This window comes from Cydia pomonella, chromosome 1 (assembly GCF_033807575.1).
Source record: "Cydia pomonella isolate Wapato2018A chromosome 1, ilCydPomo1, whole genome shotgun sequence".
Lineage (NCBI taxonomy): Eukaryota > Metazoa > Arthropoda > Insecta > Lepidoptera > Tortricidae > Cydia > Cydia pomonella.
In genome coordinates, this window is record NC_084703.1 from 42,799,919 (window position 1) to 42,821,156 (window position 21,238).

The following is a 21,238-nucleotide window of genomic DNA, read 5'->3' on the forward strand; positions in this document are numbered from 1 at the left end:
CCAATACCATTTTTTTACAAGCGTTGTGACTGAATCCACCAACTGAGCCGCAGGGCAGGAGACGTCCAAGCCAAAATTGATTATTCAAATCATTTACTGAGTTGAATTCTATTACTCAAAGATTTTTAAATTTTTATAACTGAAAAATATGATATACTGACTGTTTCGTTACGATGTCAACTAACATTAAACCTCTAAAGGGTCTCTCAAACATTTTACCCCAAGTACCCCTAGTAAATTTCCTATAAGACTGTACATCATATGAAAAAAAAAACAGTCTTGATTTTAAGAAAGTCTGGTTAAACGTTTTCGCTTGATGCAAAGCCCTTTGCTATTACTGGCGATAAAACCAGCGCTGGCTCGCGTACCACACTTTGCGAACCTATCTAAAATAAAGGTAAATCATCTTATTTCAATTCAAAATCAATTGACAAATCGCGTTAGAGTTCACGTTTGCGATTAGCGTTACGAAGTTGAGATAACTATGAAGTGCTAACGAATTCGAACGAGTAGGTGTGTTCGTTCCTTGCATCAATGTGTTGTTATTCCTAACGCCGACAGGGTGCCGGAGGCTTACTCTGATTCTAATAATTTGTCATGGATATGTTAAAATTGACAGACATTTCTTATCTAAACTATACACTTCTGGTAAACAATGTTTATTTATACTTATCATTAGTCGTAAGGTGGCAGATTGAGTAATAACTGTAAAGTAAGGTGATCTAACCGAAAGGGACAATTAGCTCCAATAATAGTGGATGAGACTACGTCTCTCAGGCTTAGTTTTCTCAACTCGACGTCGGCACTATTCTAGGCTAGACAACCCAACTCTACCAAGAAGCCTAGCAGACCCTTGATGTTACTGGCGACAGAAAGGAGAGACCCCGACGAATCGAGGTGTTGTGTCGGATACTCTGCCACCCCTGGACATTCGAGAATGACGCCCGTCTGTCTCTTCTGCCTCCATGCACGCCCTGCAGAGGGGGCTATATGTAGCAGGTAGTGTTAACAGGTGCTTGTTTAGTAGGACGTGGCCAGTTATAGCCCCAGTCAGAAGCCAGAGCTGTGGCCTCTTCAGCTGTCTCAGCCTCCTTGATGAACCGGGGTTGAATGTAGGGAGGGCTTCCTTCGCCTTAAAAATATGTAACATTCTCTATTAGCTAAAAAGCCATGAAAAAGCACGAAGCTATCTCTCTAATATGTAGAACAATTAAACTGTGGCATATACTTTTGGACGTCAACTGTAGAGTATATTATATTATAATTTTGTAGCTGATATTTATATTGATGCTAACAGCTGTATTCTTAATCTCGGGACCTCGTTTTACTGGCTCGACGGAGATCCCAACTCGCTCGTTCTCGCGCAACCAAACAGAATACGCGGCCAGGTCATCCGTCCCACACACATCAGCTGTTGTAATACTATTAACACGGCTTACTTTCTTATCTTCTGAACACCGTAAGGGTCTATAACGTATGACGCGTCAAGGCTTATAAGCCTATACGGGTCTGAGTAACGTTGCTGGCGTAATTAGAACTAAGTTCAACAATCTACAAACGCACTTATCCTGCGTAATAAATATTCCTGGTTAACCTTCGGCTTCTCAAGTAGAAGCGGCCGCATTAAATAAAGTAGTACATTATTTTGCATCAAAGTACCTTTGCATTAACATTCTGTTTTTTTAGCATTATAAAGAAGGTAAACGATTTTGACATGTCTTTTTATTGAAAAACACTTATGAAAAATAAGTCACGGAAAATATATAAGAATTATAGATCATATACGATCTTTTACATTATTTTGCTCTCATAATACTGATTTTAAAAAAGCGTTTTTCTATAAAAAGACATTTCAAAATTGTTACCTTTTATACTAATGCTAAAAAAACGAGCTATAGTATTAATTACGTCTATGAAACAGTTGTCTTAAAATATATAAAATCAGAAATTATTTATTTGCAACGATACAGTATGGGGATTTTACAATACAGTTTTACAGTCCATGTACGAGTATGTAACTTGCATGCAAGCGCGCAAATTTATAATCAGTAAAATTATAAAAAATAATTTTAAATTAATATAAAATGTAAATCGAAATAATTTAAAAAGTTAACATAATAGGCATATCACAAGTAATACAATTACATAACTAAATATCACTAATTTGAATACTGTTGGTATTCGAGATACGATGTAAAAAACAACGCTCTAAGAGCCAGTCTGAGAGAAATTAACTGTAGCAAAGAAATAAGAAGAAGTCGCTACCACTGTGCATAATCTATAATTAAGTCACAAATATAAGCCAGTAAAAAAAAACTTATTAAATAATTATTGCCATTGGTTTCATCAGTGCAATCAGTCAACGCAGGGCAGCTTGTAGGGAGTACCGACTGAGCACTCTTGGGGAATTCCTGAAGCTTGGATATGACATGTCCCCTGCCTCTAGCTTGCCTTAACACATTCACAGCTGAGCTACGGTCGTAGCGCTACGTCGTAGCCGATAATATGGGTTTCCCGGTGTGCAGCGAAAATGCTTCGTAGAGACAGAACGACAACGTGTTGTGATTAGTGCTGAATGGGTTAACCGGCCATCCGGAATAGAGCTGCAAAGGCTGCATTCTCGAGATATATATGCTTAAATTCCGTGACACCTCTCTAACCCTAGGCTTCTGTACCGGTGACCCATCTTTGATCCTTCCCCATCTTGTGAGGACCAGTCAATTGAAGTTGAAAAATGTATTGCAGACCGTGGCCCATATTCTGTCATACTGCGGCTCGATCATACTGCGTCAGGCAATGTATGCCGCAGATAAAGTTGTACAATAAAGTCCGAATTATAAAATTGGGCCAGCTAAACCAAAATGTCTGAGGCCATTATAACGTTTGCTAGATTCTATAGGATGGGAAATTTCACCAATAGATTATTGGCGTTGACCCGTCCTTCAATTCTTGTTGGTGATTAAACATTGCATAAAACGGTTAATTCTGTATAGATTATTCATACTTTTTTTGTCTCTGTTTGTCAGCAAGCCACATTTTTTTAGCTTCCTCGCGTTGTCCGGGCATTTTGCCATGGCTCATGATAGCCTGGGGCCCGCTTGGACTTTTTCAGCTGTAATAAAAAAAAATGTTAAGAGAGAAGTAAATCACGTACTAGTACAAACAAAAAGATGAAATATTTTTCCACTTCTAAATATTTTCCATTCTCCATGATTTTTCAGTACGTTATTGACACAGTGAAAAACTAGGTTTATAGGTTTTCTATTTTATTAAATTTGCAAACCAATTTTTTTTTTAGGTGAAATCTTCAAGAAAGATGTTTAAAATGAAAGAATATATTATGCTGAAGCGATCGACATCATCAAAGTGATTTCTATAGATTTCGTTAGTGGAAAATGTTTTCTGCCGAAATTGAATTTCATACAAAAAGCGCCCGAGTTATGTATTTCTCTGCCTACAAAGCAGGAGGTCCCGGGTTTGAATCTCAATAAGGGCAAATATTTGTTCCTGAGTTATTTATATTATCTATGTCTCAAAGCATATATTTCTCTATATGCCTAAGTATATATAACATCGCTTGATACCCATCGTATTAGCTTTACGTGTATGGGGCTAGGTTAATCTGTGTAAGATTGTCCCCATATTATGTGTACTTGCAATGAAGTTCTAATTACTAATCTGTGATATAGAGGCAAGAAATTTAGATGTTTACTTAACTGTGAAATATTGTGACATTTTCTTTGTATAAGCTATTTCACTTCATTTAACTTATTTAATAATCCCTTCCATCTACTTTTTCATCTAGTTACAGAAACCCATTCAGGAGTTGGAAAACCATTATGAATATAACAGTTAAAAAAATACAGTTCAATTCGCGCATATCTATAAATTTGACATCATTGTGCATTATTTCCAAAAATCATAATATACGTTACTAAAATATAAAGATTACATCATAATAGAATGCTATTGTTTTGTTCTGTCAATTACATTTGATATTAATATCTCATTACCAATACCGCAATAGAAACAATTAAAACTGACTCTTAGGATGTGCGAATATAGATAACTGATAAGGATAACATTGGTATGTTTTTACAATGAATCCGTGTTTGATAAGTCATAAGAAAATGACCTTTAGGGCTTGAATAAACAGATGGGTCGTAAGGATAAGTTTGGTGTGTCATCTTTTCGGGCATGGGGTGTGGAGGGTGCGAGGGGCGCGCGCGGGCGCCGCTTTTCACCGCGCGGCGGCGCGCGCGCTGACACCCAGTATAAATGCCTCAGGTTGCCATTCTCCCGCTCGCAGTGTGTGCTTGATCGTTAGTGTGACCACAACCGTGCAAGGACTTACAAAGATGTATTCAAGGTGTTTAATAGTGCTTGCGGCCGTTGGCGTGGGTACGTACTAGCTACCGACGCGGCCTAAAGGAAATCTAAGGGTTTTCTTTGGGTCCGAGGACCTCTGTTGTGGCGATGCGAGCGGTTTTCACTGCCGGCGACTTTTCTTTTTAACGTGCTGTCACGTTTGCTATCGCGATTTTAGCGGCAGTGGAACCGTTTTCTGATTCCACAATGCGATGCGATTGTGTGCAATGGAACAGTTACAAATATCCCATTTAATAAGTTTAAGAAATATTTAAAAGAGTTTGAACAATTAGGAAAACATACAATTGAAGTATGGGATATTTGAAATTGCAATTACATACCTTTTAATATTTTTTGTCCTTATTTATAATACAGGTGACCTGCTTAATTGCATAATTTTCCCAATTATTGGAATTATACGATTTTAGAACAGTTTTTTCGATGGCTGTTAACATTTAAGTTAATTCATAGACCAAATGTAAGAAAATTATACAATAAAAAAAGTTTACTCTAGATCTTATAACCCCTTTCTTAGCAAATAAAACAAATGCAAAAATCTAGCTCCTTTTGCAACTACAATAGCTAAAAATTAATCTAAAATAAAAGAAAATACATTGGCAAGGAAGGGATTATAACTTATTCTAATAAACTGCTTTCTAGAGGGTTGATTGACTGAAGTCAAACGCGCTTGAGCCGCTGAACGTTTTCCGAATCGAAAGCTGTTCGGGCGCCACGAGCTTTACTCCATATCACTTTCACTCACTTATCATTTTATCACAACTGGTTTGCAGTTCCATTTCAATAACGGCTCAAGTCTTATATTGTTTAATTGATGCAAATTACGTTTTTCTTTTCGCGATTTTGTAACAAGGCGCGTTTATTATGCCGTTGGGATGAATATGTTAAATGCAGTTACGTCATATAGACGATTGTGACTTGGGTGATATCCAGCCAGAACATTCAACTCGATATATTCAGTCGTTGACTTGTATTACGTGAAATGCTATGTACATTGAATATAAAACATGTTCTAGAATAGTCTAAAGTAGTCTATTCAATTTTTTTTATAAGGAGTTCTCTGGATCATATATTTTTGATCCGTTTTTAAATGTTATTATCCCAAAACTAAACATGTATATACGTTTATACTATAAAAAGGTTTAAGACACTTACTCCTCATGGTCAACTTGATTACCAATCTGAAAAAATATTGGATGTACCTATCCATGTTTCAAATGGTGGTCACCTACTTACTTATTACCCGTTGCCTTGTAACTTGTAACAGTCACTATTCATATAAACATCAGTCAGACATCTGGGGTTGTGGGGGAGGGTTATAAGCCAATAACAGTATATTTCCATATTTTAAGTTGCGGTCATTGTCCAGGATGACGTAACTGACAGGACGTCCTGTTAGTGTCAACATGTTGCTCTGTACGTGTGACACGTTCGTAGTTCCCACGGCGTGTTGCGCAAACGCGTGATTTACTTTCCAGACTATAACAAACTATTGTCTAAAAAGTAAAAAAGTAGGTACTCTATTTGCCACCTATTACATGGACTGATCATATACTATGTCGTAATATTATTAACAATTTGACTTGATCGTTATCAGGGTCGTTATTTTCTCTACTAAGGTAATTTATTAAATATCCAATTTTGACTTATTAATAAAAGTTACACGATATAACTATAAGAATATAAGCTAAGTTTGAATCACAGAGTTCATAAAAATTAACTAACATAATTTGTAAATTACAGAAATTATACAACCAACTAACTGTTATTGGTAATTTTTCACCGGAGATAACAAACTTTTTATCAAGTATATATCTATGACCTGATTACAGTTTTTAGTATCCAAAAAATTTCAAAAGATCGAAGAAGAGCTTGATATGAACGTTGAAATGTAATACACACCATCAAAATATCAACTCATATCCCACATTAGCTGGATTTATTATCCCATGATAAACTATTATTTACCACCCGTAATTGTATTAATAATGATGACACCTACTGATACGATCGCAGATTAAGTTTCTAAGAACTGATTTATTCAAGTGGCGTGTAGGCATTCAATTAGTTCGTGTATCAGCGCGTACGCATTCCAGTAATAAAGAAAACTGGTGAAAATGATTCATCTGCATGAGTGCGCGCGTGCCGATAGATCGATTCGCTCACCTTGACTTGAGTGCATCTCGGTATTAATAGAGAAGGGTAGGGCAACTTTGCTGCCCCCTAGCTTCGGTGTAGATAGATATCTATATACATATATTCCTCCCCCTTTTGGACGCTCCGACTGTGGAATGAGCTCCCCGTCGAGGTTTTCTCGAGGGACTACAGTACGGCTTTAAAAAAAGGAGTGGAGTTTACAGGTTTTTAAAGGGTCAACAAACCGACGTAGTATTAAAGGCTTCGATCGACACAAAGTGCAGTTTTGCGGATGCAGTATCCGTTGTCGACCGGCGACCCTTATGAGTTCTTCCACCTTGCTGGGGGCCGTCCTGTGCAGTGATTTCCAGTCCACTTGCTAGAACCTGGAACAGTCTGATTGGGGACGTAGGTACCTCTTTCTTATAAAAGTCTTCAGTCATAATAAATTATTACCTTCAGATCTCCTGAGAATACACCAGCTGTGATCTGTGAGTTAGTCCTATCAGTCACGCTGAATAACACACAGTTTATTAAATTATGTAGCTATCTTATCGCAAAATTGGCCATATGAACAGAAGAAGACTCATTCTGAGCATAAATCAAAATGTAATTAATTACCCAACAATATTTAAAAAAAAGAATAGTAATCCTTAAAAAATTCACATTACGTAATGATAACTTAATTATCTATTGCAAATTATATTACCAGTTAATTATCTACATAACGACAACTTTAACTGATAACAACTGAATAATACAGAACACCATATAGGTACATTGGTAATGGGCATCGTTTATTTCATCTCGAGAAAAACAAACTTTATACTCATAAACCTTTTCAATATTATGTTTATTATAGTCATGAGAGAAATTGGATTATGTGCTCATTTTCTAGTCAATAAACCTGTTTTGTTAAAGTGACGCTCGACCCTTAGCTCTATTTGGTAAGCATTATGATACATATTTTTTAAAGGTTATTTTTCTTTTTTTTTTTGTCTAAGCTTAAACTCGCCGTTATTTTATTCAACAATTTAGGTGAATAATGCGTGGTTTGACAAAATATCTTATACATCTTGTATCAACGCCATAAAATGGATAATAAAACGCGGAAGAGTTTCATGTCAACCTTCCATTGGCTAATTAGTTTTCTTTAACACAAGGTGACCGGAACTGGCATAATACGGCACAATACAACGGAAACAATCGTCAGTTCCCAGGACTCATGGTTGTCATGCTGGAACCAGTCTTTAATCATCAGTGATGATTCATCACTCATTTATTTTGAACTTCTAATAACGTTGAAATATAAAAGTTCAACGGAACTGTACCCCTAGTGTAACTAAATTCGATTTTGAAACTTGACGTACGCGTTTGCGTTTAGTCTCATTTTGTATTGGATTTAGGAAGAGCGCGCCAAGCGGGACGTTTTGGAACCTCAAAATCCTATACAAAATGAGACTTAACGCAAACGCGTTCGTCACGTTATGATGTCGATCAAAGTTACACTAGGGGTACTGATTTAATGATAGTGTTTTTAGTATTTTAATTACAGGAAAAATAATTTAGTTTTTGGTACAAGCTTTTATCGCTGACTGTACTTTTCATTCCATAGGCAACGAATACTCATCGAAACAATTAAAAAACCCCAAACACAATTAGGTTGCGTTATTTTATCACAGAGTTCCCGACTTCCTGTCTCCATCATCAGAACAGTTTGATGGTACCATAACATCGCATTGTCACCCGACTTACATATGTACCTATGCAAATTTTGGCTCAATCGGAAACAAGGAGATGGGTCAATTTTAGCTTCCAAGATTTGACTCACACAAACATACATAAATACAACATACTAACACAGTAAGTTAAATAAAAGCTTGTAAAATTTAGGGTTTATAACCCTTTTAAGAATTTTTATTACGAAATAGAATTATGTAACATTACTAAATATGATATAGCATAACTTTTTGCACTGTATTTTTGATTAGTTAAAATATGCCTATCCTATGTTTTTTCCCTTATATTAAAAAAGAACAGAAATAGCGGCTGTTGACTACACATAATAAAGAACGAAAGTTATCTTACTTAATTTGTAGAAAAATTACCCGCAATATCATTGTATTCAAAACAAAGCGCTTGAATAACTATAGAGACATTCCACGTATTTACTTGCTGCTACTTATCATTGGATCTCCCGTGTACATTTGCCCTTTTGTCTAGATAGTCCCACAGCCTCGGTGATTGTCTGTCCTTCGACTATAAATAATCACACAAGGCGTTCCTTTTTCAAAACTACAGGCTAGGTTCTTTTCCGTGCTGTGTTTGGTTGTGAACTCGCTACCGGTTTCTCAAGGAAATGTGGTTTATTTTTACGCAAACGTTTCTCTTTATATGTATGGGGAAAAGTAATTCAGTGTGGTTACGAATATTATTTGTACCAACTCAACTAATGTACTCGTGTGTCGATTATAGTGGAGCTTTAGTGTGGAAGACATCAACGCGCTGTTAAAAGCATTTTCTTCTTTTTGTTTTCATTTCAATCTTAATGGTGTTTTCTTAGTTTATTCCTTGCTTTAAATCAATTTTTGCAATGATGGCTACCATGTTTGTGCTCACCAGTTGGCTGTAGGTGGTCGCCCAGAAAAAAACTCTCAAAATTATGCTATGCACAATAGTAATGTTTAATTTTTCATATATTTAAGTGGTCACTTTTAAAACCACTAACATTTATTGAACTATATGTAATGTTTTTCATGAATAATCAAAAATCGAAGAAAAGTACAATTATGAATAAGGAATGAAACATCGCGATAAAAAAACATGTAACCCCTAAAAATACTATCCATTTGACATTTTGAAAAACCTCAGTCTACACTTTCACTCCCAGCGGTGAAATTAAACGCGTTAGCCCTCATTTGATAATAGCTCTGTCGGAAGAAATTTCAGAAAATATGATTTACCCACATTTTTTATACGTAATCTTTTGATGCAATGGTTAATGAAACCTTAACACTTAGCAGAAGCCACAGTATAAGATTAGCTTTACCTAACGATTACCCAACTTGGGCCCTTCTTCATTACAATATCTTACGACATTAGTGCGTTGACATAGATAGCTGTAGTAATTTGTGACGTTTCACGCGAAAAGGTACCTTATGGCGTTTAGTAGTATTGGAGCGTCACTAATAACGGCTTAAGCGCCGACCGCCTTAAGGTATCTTTACCCGTGGGACGTCACATATTTGCTTTCATGTTATAGTTAGGGGGGGGGGGGGGGGGGGCTCAGGACACTTGCTAAAGTGGGAGAGTTGAACCGTCTTTCAAAATATATATTTGCTAATAAAACGATCATACTATCTCACTTATGCTACGAACTATTGTACTAAGGTTTATGTAGTGAACATTTAAAATGAATTTTTAATGTGTATCAACTCTTTCAAGGGTTCAAGTCTTCCGAATTCCCTTTACGGGCATAATAATCAATAACTCGGTCGTTCTCTAATTATATGACTGCGGTCAGCCTCAACTCAGTCAAACTTTTCATAGATTTGGTATGATTTGATGGAGTTTAGACGCAGGCACAAATTTGGGGATAACCCAGGTTTTCTATTGGTTGCAAGCTCTGATTGCTTTTGCGAAATTTACTATTATTTTAATGCCAAGCTTAAGCTTTACTAACAATAATTCAGATATTAATAATTGAGCTACGTTGATATAATTAATTAATTATCTAATCGATAGGTACAATAGCCGACATTTGTGGCACAAAATCATATCTCGGTTGATTTATATAATTACGAAGTAAGAAAGAGCTGACACATTTCAAAGTGTAGAACAGTTATTGATAACTAACATTATTCAGGCATATATCTATACTATACTATAATTAAAGCTATAAAGCATTCATTTGTTGACAAATATAAAAAGCTAAATGCTATCAGTCATGATATAAAACTCAGGTAACATAAATATAAATCTATTTAGGGCACTCATACGTCGGTAAAGCAGGCAAGAAACGTACATACGACATTAACATGTTATTTATTAAGCATATATCAATGCGTAGCTTTACAGTCTACCACACAACAATACCGTGTCAATCACCAGGCTCCAGCATCCATCACACACTGACAGACAGACGAACTAACGCCGGCTAGAACCCAAATGTGACGGCCGCGACTTTCACCGCCAACAATAGTTATCTAATGTTATATTAAATATGTTACATCATATCAGATGTAATCATTTCTCTATCGCTATTAAATAAATTACCTTAGAAAGCACATATATTTTTTGTTACTATAGCTATAGTGTAGTATATACACTAGAAGAACAGATCTAATTCCCATGAATTTTCTTTTTATGTGACCAAAACATTATAAGAAATAAACTAACGATGTCATAATTTGGATGTACATATAGTTCTTAAGCCAGTTTAACGGAAACAAAAAAAACTTACTGTTCAAAATCACACCCGAAAAGGGTAGTTGTTGTGACTCTGTATCATTTAAACATCTTGTCTGACACGGTAAACAATAAACGAATTCTTATTCTTACACAGACTGTGACATTTTTTTGAAAGCTCCTATTAAACAGCTTTTCTGTAAATACTTTTGGGATCAAATATCAAAATGTCTGTAAAAAAGTCCGACACCTATCTCTATTAGAACTCTCAAAATGCCTCATACCAAATGTACGAAAAACAAGCATTTATATATGTCAGTGGCCGATCGTAAAATTCCTGTGTAACGTTTTGGCGGTAGTCACATTAAACCAATCCACGTTCATTAGGTTGCTTCTGATGCCCGAAGGGCAAACTGTCCAGAAATAGGATTCGTCAACTCAGGGAACGAGACAATGATTTTTACGACTGCCTAGGAATTTCAGGATCTGCCTGATTTTGACACCAACCATTTTATTTCTTTTAGTTTCAAACAAGAAGGGTTTCAAATTCGTTCAACGTCAACGTATCCTAACTTCAAATATGGTTCAAACTAGTTCACAAAGGTCAGATTACTCAACGCATCAAACGAAACCGAGAGTGCCGCCTCTGGGTCAGCTTTGGGCTTTCACCCGCGTTGCTTAACGTTACACGTATTAAATAACATGCGATAATGTGGCTGTTTAGGCTCGCTGAGGCGTTTTCGGGTTAAGTGTTCTCGAATTTGCAGGTTGATGCTCGAGATTTGTATCTGTGGTTGAAAAAAATATTATACCTGTAATAATATTTTTTTCGCAAAAAAATGAATAACAGTATCTCTTTGATAAAGTGGTTGTTTAGACCAAAAACAGTACAAATCAAAAGTTTTTATTTAAGTAGCACATAACAAGTGCGTAATACGATAAACTTAACCTACAAACTATAGTTACCTTGCTTAATTTGTGTCAAACTTGTACACGCAAAAAGGGGCTCTAAGAAGTGATTATAAAAGCTACAAATCAATCAGCGAGCGTATTGTTTGATTGAACACACATCTGGGTTACGCAATGGCCGAGTGGGTAGGCAGATCAATATTATGTCACCGCCGACGGCGACGACAGGGCTCTAATGTTCATTGCGCCACCTTCACACCCGGCCGGCCGCCCCACATTACTCGTATGACACCCATTCTTTGCACCCACTGAGCTATTCATCGCTAAAGAAATAAGGCGCCATATTAACGTCGTTAAGCTTTAGACTTCTAGGGATCCAGTTACTAGGACAATACTGTTAGTTTGAATTTACTACGCTTTACTTAGCTTGTGGCAATGTGTTGGCAAATCTAATTTCATCATGGACACCTATTTAAAATGATTTATTTAACAGTAGGTACATTGACTCCATGATTATATTCTGTACGATAAATTTTACCGCCACAATAGCTTGCTAAATGACCGATTTGTCGGACTAATTGTACTGTAAAACTGTTTCTTTGCTCGACACTTTGTAATACTTTGTCACGGCCAATTACGCTTTTCTGTGCATGATAAGCGTTGCAGAATATAAAGCGTAGAAAGTAGACGATTGTCTAATAGAGTTCAAGCAATTAAGTAACAATTATCTTATCATTGGGGGTAATCGGCGTGAAACGATCAAGTTAAGCGAAACAAAACACGCGAGTAATGTTGTTTTTTTTTTTAAATATTGCAATAAAACAGAAGGTAATTATGAAGGAATTTGAGTTCGCTAACCTGGATCGCCTTGACGAATCCGACTCAGAGAAAAGTTGCCTAGACTGTCAATGTTTATGCAGATCGCTGCGGTGGTTATTGAGCATTGAGAGCTGTTAAAGTTGAACAATTAATACCGTAATGAAGAATGAGCTAAGTAGATTATGAAGATAATAATAATAATGTTATCTACCAAACCAAAACGTCAACCGTCGTGACAAAAATGTCAATACATGTTGAAATAATGTAGTAGAGTCTGTTCGGAAAGAGAAGAGTCGTGGAATGTATTGGGCCCCATACATTCCAAGACTCTTCTCTTTCCACACAGACTCTATACTTAATGGAATTGAAACCAAGCATGATAATTGTTATGAAAAAACCTAATCAAAGATAATTTGGTAATGACTAGAACAGGCCGCGTTTTGCAAGAAACCTAAATAATAGCTCATCACGACCTGGAATGTCGATTTATTACATAAAGTAATTAACACAGCTTACTTCACATGCTTAAAAATTTTGTAACGGCCGGCAACTTTATATCGGGGCGTGTTTTCGTGAAACGATCAACGAATTCTCTCTCAGATGATCGCGAGCCCATAAAATGATCAAGAGCTTCGTAATCACGTTCAACGGAAGCACACGCATATAGATTGAACCGACATAGCGTTGCATCTTCACCAGAAAATCACAAGTTTTTAATAGTTTAGCAACCGTTAAAATTAACCTAAAAATTTATAAGCGAGCGGCAAACTTAGGTAATCTGCATGAATAACATTTGCAGAGGCCAGCGAGAGGCGCATTGAGAAACTTCCTAGATGCCTCCGGTATCAAATGTCAACCGGTGCACGGCGCGTGACGTAACGTGACCTGCGCCCGCGCACTCACATATTACGAAAATTACGTGTTAAGCATCTCGCTATTTAACTTATTGATAATCTTTATATTCCATTTTATTTTCTTTTGTCGGCCGAATGCTTTTGATAGTAGGTCAATATTTTAACCCTGCTGTTTAGATAACACATGTGAAGTTAGATTGCCTTGAAAATACTAACATCGTTTTAAAAGCAAACACAGTGCAGCCGTCAAACGCCGTCTCAAGACCCGTTTATCTTCACAGTTGCTCCTCCGTGGACCAATTGTCACAACGATTAGTCGCGTTGCTACATCGTCATCACGCACAAAGGCGAACACGTGGACACGGCGACAATCGTGTCGCAAGTAACAAACAGTGATAACAGCCTCCTTGCGCAACCCGCCGGGTCGCATTCCTCAGAGAGAGTGGCCCTGCCCGCGCGTTGCAAAATGACTCCATAATCGCTGGCGCAAACTGTGGTTTATTTTGAAATTTCAATTAAAATTCAAGAGGATTCGTGTTGATACGTTTCCTCATTGCAATGACAGTTTGACAAATGTTGGAAATTTTCCAAACGGATTAAGAGAAGCAAGTATCTATTACTTAAACCCTCTCACCTTTTGATAATGCCGTCGTCATTCTTTTGTACTTAGATCGCACATTTGTGGGAACAAATCGACCTTTGAGATAACTCCTGTAAATTATGTAATGGTCACCGCTATACATCGTGTCATTCACGAAGACCCGTGCCTTGACGTGTAACGTCATGGTAATTAAAGGTTAGATTTGACAAATCTGCGCGTCATCGTGGATGACACGAACTATAACAGACTTCTTAAAATTCCATTGCGCACACTTCCTATTGATGTTTGTTCTGTTTAATCTTGCCCAACCAACCAAGTTCCTAATTTTATTTTCTTTCACAGCGATGGGCCAAGAATCCTTCAAATGTCCCGACGATTTCGGTTTCTACCCTCACCACGTATCGTGCGACAAATACTGGAAGTGCGACAACGGCGTAGCTGAGCTGAAGACATGCGGAAACGGTCTCGCTTTCGACGCCACTGACTCCAAGTACCTCACCGAGAACTGCGACTACCTCCACAATGTTGAGTGCGGAGAGAGGACACAGCTTGGTGAGTATCTGAAACTAATCACTGTCACATATGCCACCTAACATCCTATATAGATCATCATAGTTTTACTTTATTTTATTAAAAACTGATTAGCGATTGACTCTAGAAAGTGACGATATATGTTTAAAAGAGGCCCCGTTCATATGCATCAGGGAATTTATATAGACGACGGGAACAAATCCCATTCTTTAGCAGTTCACACTAGAAATGATGAGGCCATTTATTCGTGCAAATAAATGGTATGTTGGCAGCGATAGGATGCATTTACCATCACGCCAGACCAGAACCAGAAAGGTGCAGTTAGGTCGTGCTAACTATTCCCAGGAAACCTTGAATAACTTTGTAAACATCACGATCACATCGATCTGTTCTATGACAGCTATAGTACAATTCGTAAACTAATGAGCCAAGATTTCTCCCACTGTTAACACTTATGCAATTCCATCTTATTTATTTATCTTTTGTTCTTCTCGTCAAATGTTTAACTCAGTCTCACTGTCAAGCAACATAATTATAAGCATAATAGTTATTATTAATTCTGCAATTTCGCACGTCATGTACTTTATGCAGTTTCTACCTGTGGAAACTTGTAATTGGCTTACTGTTTTTATTTCGAAACCTATTTTGTTACATTAGCTGTAAGTTTTCCCAAGAAATAAAATAAAATAAAAATAAAACTTTTTCAATACTGTTTTAGGTATATCTTACTGGAATTTATCCTAGTGGAAAATAGCAAAATGGTAGTTAAATAATGTAATTTGGACACGAGGAAAAATACATGCATACATATAACGAGATTTAGTGTATAACAAATGGACGTCAAAACTAAATTAGTTACAGTTGCTACTCGGCATATAATATATTTCGTTTAGAATTGCAAATAAAGTAACACCTGTGCTGAATGAAACCCAGTAACGCGACGATCCGAGCTAATTTTAGGTCAAGGTTACAATTTAAATAATGTCTACTTTAATATACATGTTTTTTTCGCACACGACCCGACCAGGATGTCGTGAAGGTCGACGAGATGTGGACAATGCGGTCTGACATTTTATTTTATTCTCAAGATTTATAAGTTAAATGTTTTTGCGTCAACCTTGAATTTATGTGGTATATTATGGTGGTTTTTGACGTCCGCGATTCATTTACAATGGAAATATCGATTTATTGATCTGCAACCTATAGGTATAGTGATATTATCATGTTGCCGAATTGATTGTCTAAATTTATAAAATATTTTATCATTCATAATTTTAATATCTACAAATGCATCTATTTTAGTTTTAGCTATAATCGGGTTAGCCTATGATGTGAAAAGCATAGTTCACCACCATTGCTTGCAAATTTCCGCGTCTTAACCCAGCAATATCTTGCAGAGCCCCCGATCTCCACGCCCCACTGCCAGAGACTGTACGGTATCTTCCCCGATGAGCAGAAGTGCGACGTGTTCTGGAATTGCTGGAACGGCGAGGCTTCTCGCTACCAGTGCAGCCCCGGACTCGCCTACGATAGAGAGGCCCGCGTGTGCATGTGGGCTGACCAGGTCCCTGAGTGCAAGAACGAAGGTAAGCTAGAGAATTTTCTATTTGTACAACTACAAAAATATACTAGAGTTTCCTACCCTTGTTTGAAATTCGACTGAAATAATTGTAGTCAAAATCAAATTACCGTACGGAAATGGAAAATAGTTTAAAGTGTGGGTTTTCCAGTTGAAGAACACTCAACTATCCAGGAGAATAGGTAGTGCGTTATTAAAATTAGTAACAATCCATTCAAATGTTACTTTAAAATTTGTATTTATCTCCAGGCTTTAATAAAATAAAAAAAATCTATGGCAACTAACCGTATCCGCAATTCCTCAGAGGTCGCGAACGGTTTCGCCTGCCCCGCCCCCGGTGAGGTCTCCAACGCCGGCTCCTTCAGCCGTCACGCTCACCCCGAAGACTGCCGCAAGTACTACATCTGCCTCGAGGGCGTCGCCCGCGAGTACGGCTGCCCCATCGGCACGGTGTTCAAGATCGGTGATGCCGACGGCACCGGCAACTGCGAAGACCCCGAGGATGTTCCCGGATGGTGAGTTCAACTGTTTTATCAACGCATACCCTCCAACTCACCCGGTTGAAGGTATAATAATCGACTTCCAATTAACACCTGATAAAACACGGTACTGATAATAGTTGAGTGTATGCGTTGTTTAAGAGGCTAGGTTCTTAAATTGTGTCCAAGCTAAAGCATAATTAACTGAGCAACTTGGACACTTATCCCGGTGATCACTGTAATGGATACTTGATCAGTTGAGACTCTGTGTGATTACTTTCACAGAGATATTAATGCTATATTAACCAGTAACCGTCATCCCTGTGACTAACAATTCTTCTGCACTTAAATTAGATATTATGCAATATTTCGATAGTATTAGTTAGGTAGGTAGGCCGCCCGGTTAAATTCCTTCCACCAAATATGCGGTTTGGAGCCTTGCATAGTTATTACGAGACATATTTAGGACAGTTTGAAATTAACATGACTTAAGATGCCGTTTGCGCAGAAGCAATGTTTGGAGGGCCGTGATCAATGCCGCCAGCTGTAACGGCGCGCATGACAATGACTGCCTGTTCCGCACTCCTCATACTGTAACTGTACATACATTCATACATGGCCCAACAATGCCATTTACGTTGACAAAAATATTGAATATTTAAATTTCAAACCGAACAAGTCGGACAGTGGACGATGATTCATTATATACACGGTTAAATAACTGTACGACGGGCGCAATTCAGTAAAATAGGTTTAACTAGAAGTCATATCGATAAAGTAAACGCTTCTTCTCGGTATGCAAAAGGACACGACCCATCCTTAAGAAAATGTTTTGAGAACAATGAAACCTTTCAAACTCAGTTCATGGTCCGACTGTGTCGAACAATCGCTTCGATTGAAGATGCGCCGGCACGACCGGTCAAGTCAAGGTCGAAACTAGTTTTTTTTTACTTTTTGCGAGCTCCGAACTACATTGCCGGTCAAGAAAAACAAGTGTTAGATAACGTTACTTAGAAAAGCGAACGGGTACTATTCTTGTTGGCGTTTCAAGGCGGTTTACTCTAACGACAGGAATTTGTTACACAATTCTCTCGGCGACCGGCCACTCATACATTACAATGTTGACTTATAGAAATTTAGATAGCCTTTGTAATTTACTAGTAAATGGCTAGTTTGGTTAAGCAATGGAAATGCCGAAGCGGCTAGCAGTAAGGTGCGCGTCCATTTTCAGCGAGGACTACTACGGAGACCTGGATCTGAAGGCCATCCGCAAGAGCGAGCTGCTGGCCGGTCTGCAGAGCGACGGCCAGACCCGCGTCGCCCAGCCCAAGCCCCTCAAACCTCGCCCCCAGAAGGAGAACTAAACACTCTAACCCACCAATACTCTTAAATACTCACATCCTCTAAGCCCACGGCGTGCATATCAAAACGAATACTACCTACTTCCTTTTGGTATGTACGGCCGCGTACCAGGTTCAAAATTAAAATTTAAAAATTGAATGTGTAGTGAGTTATGCCAATTGATTTGTATTCATTTCTAGTTGCCAAATACTTTTCTCGTTATAGCCTTTCTTAACAGTTTCAGAGGCAGGTTAGGAAATTATTTTAGGTGATCATATCGCGGTAGAAATATTTATTTTTATTGTATCTTAGTATTGATAGTTCTGTAAAACCTTAAATTTTGAAGTTTGCGTATAGTATTACAATCATAGCCCCGTTCCGAAAATACCTCCGAGAGGAGGCTTGCATTTACGACCCCGTAGTTCTGTTTAACTCGGATATTCTTTACTAAAAACCATGACCTTGTAAATATATCTTTTTTTAATTTTGTACTGAATTTCACTACGACTGAGTGTTGTTGTTTGATAGAAACTGTAATACCTAAGTTTTATTTTTAGTGATAAAATAAAAAAATATGTAAAATATTTGTTTGTTCTTTACTTGTATGTTTAGCACTTACACTACTTCCTAGTGACACCTCACACGATTGTTACTTTCACGATGTCTATTCCTAATGCACTAGACACTTTCTATGGAATAACATTAATACCCACTTATACTCACTCCACTTCCAGCTCTGTTTCTTGTCTCAAGTACTGGTAACAGTTGACCTAACCAGTGTTTCTTAGACCTTTCCTTGGTTATCCAGGTATGTTTCAATTTTACCATTAACCATAACTGTGTACTAGTTTAATATTGCTGTTGTGCCTATAAACGTTGAAGTTATTTATCAGTAATGATCAAGACACGCTTTCTAACTGGAGATCTCCACTGGACTGTGATGCGCGCCTAGGTTTACTTTCAGTTGGTAAATAAAACGTTAAACTTGCGTCAAGTCTTGCTGGTTTAAAAGGCATTGACTTATGTTTTAAAATCTTTGATTTATCAAAAACCTTATCAAAGATTTTGATACGGCCAAGGCATTCAGCCATCTGCATGGCCAAGTTGACATAATCCACCATGTACAGATTCAAATCCAGCATTGAGCAAACTCCGTAGTCACTTTATGCTTCGTATAATATCAGTACCTTAAAAATATTAATTAAATATTTTCTTGTAAGTCCTTGTAAGGACTTCTCGGTTTTTTTACCTTTGGTGCGAATTCCAAGTCCATTGAAGACTCCAAATTCTTTTTTATCGTAATTATTATGTTTATTAAGTCTTTAATAAAATTGTACCGTTTCAGCGAGGACTATTACGGAGACGTGGACCTGAAAGCGCTAAAGAAACTGGGATTCTGAATGATGAGAAGCGGCTCCAAAGACAGACTGAAATTCAATCTCTTCGACTTGTTATGATATGCCTCTTCAGTAATCTGACAGTTACTTAGGCCGATGGGCACTTAAGGTTTTAAGCTAGCATTTAGGTACTGGGATCAACTTGAGTATTGATTACTTAGTGCTCCCCACACGGAATATAGTTACTTGGATATTATGGTTTGAGCTACCTAATTTGTATGCCTAATTTTCGTTTGCTATGTTATAGAAAGACACTTAATGGTAATTACGAGTATTATTATTTACTTTAACGTGATCTAATCGCATATATTTAAGCTTTAAAATTACCTCTGAGGTTTCGAGGACGGCATGGTCCCCGTAGTATCGGAGAAGTCTTTTTAAAGTGAATAATAATCTGTGAAAACCGTGAAAGTATAAGTGACATCCTCGCAGAAGAATGAACTCCAAAATTCACTCGAAAATAGTGTATAATTTTATTAAAAGTTCGAAATGTTGAATTTGGAAATTGCCATGATAGTGCTTAATTATTATAGATATTGAATTGTGGAGAGAAGCCACACATGACAGCCTTGTATACACCTACATGAAACCGTCGTTTTGAATTAAGAATTATTATCTCAACTAATTTTATTTTTTATCTGTGCTATCCTCTCATTCATCTTATTCCATTTGCTTCTGTTTAAATTTAAGACCTATTTACACAAGTATAGTTGAAAAGATAGACCGTCTGTCTGAAGAGGCGCTCAAAGCATTCTGTTTTCAAACTAGTTTTTAAGTGCGTATACTCATTTACTAAATTTTTTGACAAAAATTTTATCATCTGTAAGATTTATAATTGTTGCCAAAAAATTATTTGCATTCCAATAAATTCTGACGCCAATGTCAGATTTTAGTCATATCTTAGTTAACGGTTAGTTTAGGCTAGTTTTACAAGCGAAATTGGTACTGTAAATAAACTTTCTATTTTCTATAATACCGCTGTGTTATTACCCACTCAGGTTGACGTAAAAGTCATTTCTCTGTAGCATAAACGTCAGTTTTCACTGTGATTGGAAATAGAACAAATTACTATGGATAATAAATGAGTTTATTGACAGTAAAGATTGAAGAACATTAAAAAGTTATACAGATATCTCTGCATTTTGAAAAAGGAACACACAGTAAAAATTCGTATCCTTAAGACAGTAGATTTTTAGATATGGCTAACTAGTTATTTTAACATTATTTCAATAAGGCAGTGTACATTTCAAACAATTTGGATTAATGGTCATAAACATCAAATTTTAAACGTACTAAGTACATAAATCTAAGTCTTTATATAGTATTATTTTTTATTCCGAGTGTCAGTGTAAGTTCATAAAGAACAAACCGGTTATAAATAGTGCTTATAATTAATACTAATCACTATTACACTTACGTGATTAATTTAAAGACACGCTTGAAACAGTCGCTTAATAGTACATTACGATACAAGTGCGAAAAATAGGAAATTCGAAACGAGTAGCCATAAATTAAAACACGACCGAAGGAAGTGTTTTAAATCGACAAGAATTGCGAATTACCTATTCGCACATGTACGTATCCTACAATGTTTTACAGTACATATGGCCCTTTAAATGTTCGATACAGTAACGTAATATGCTAATTTTCGCACTAGTGCGGTAAACTAGCACCATATGAACTGTAAAGATAATTTAGTATCGCTTACAAGTAACTTACCCACTTTAGGTAGATAAGTGCCTAGATAGTCAACTAGACTTCACAAAGAAAAGTACAGTCAGCAATAAAAGCTAAACGAA

At 37.0% G+C, this 21,238-nt stretch overlaps 1 protein-coding gene across 1 annotated transcript; it reads left to right on the plus strand.

Annotated features, from left to right (window-relative positions):
• The first annotated feature begins 4,269 nt into the window (after positions 1–4,269).
• On the plus strand, positions 4,270–20,412 carry LOC133524344 (protein obstructor-E). Its single transcript, XM_061860316.1, has 5 exons — positions 4,270–4,401; positions 14,455–14,664; positions 16,041–16,229; positions 16,527–16,737; positions 19,388–20,412. Exons 1-5 carry the CDS (start codon positions 4,359–4,361, stop codon positions 19,440–19,442), a joined length of 708 nt encoding a protein of 235 aa, XP_061716300.1. The 5' UTR covers positions 4,270–4,358; the 3' UTR covers positions 19,443–20,412.
• The last annotated feature ends 826 nt before the right edge of the window (positions 20,413–21,238 follow it).

Excerpts from the sequence above, each read along its gene's own strand:
- LOC133524344 (XM_061860316.1), top strand. The coding sequence starts at position 4,359 with ATGTATTCAAGGTGTTTAATAGTGCTTGCGGCCGTTGGCGTGG. Across the intron at positions 4,402-14,454 it reads GCTTGCGGCCGTTGGCGTGG|CGATGGGCCAAGAATCCTTC; the intron begins GTACGTACTAGC and ends TTTCTTTCACAG. Across the intron at positions 16,738-19,387 it reads CCCGAGGATGTTCCCGGATG|CGAGGACTATTACGGAGACG; the intron begins GTGAGTTCAACT and ends GTACCGTTTCAG.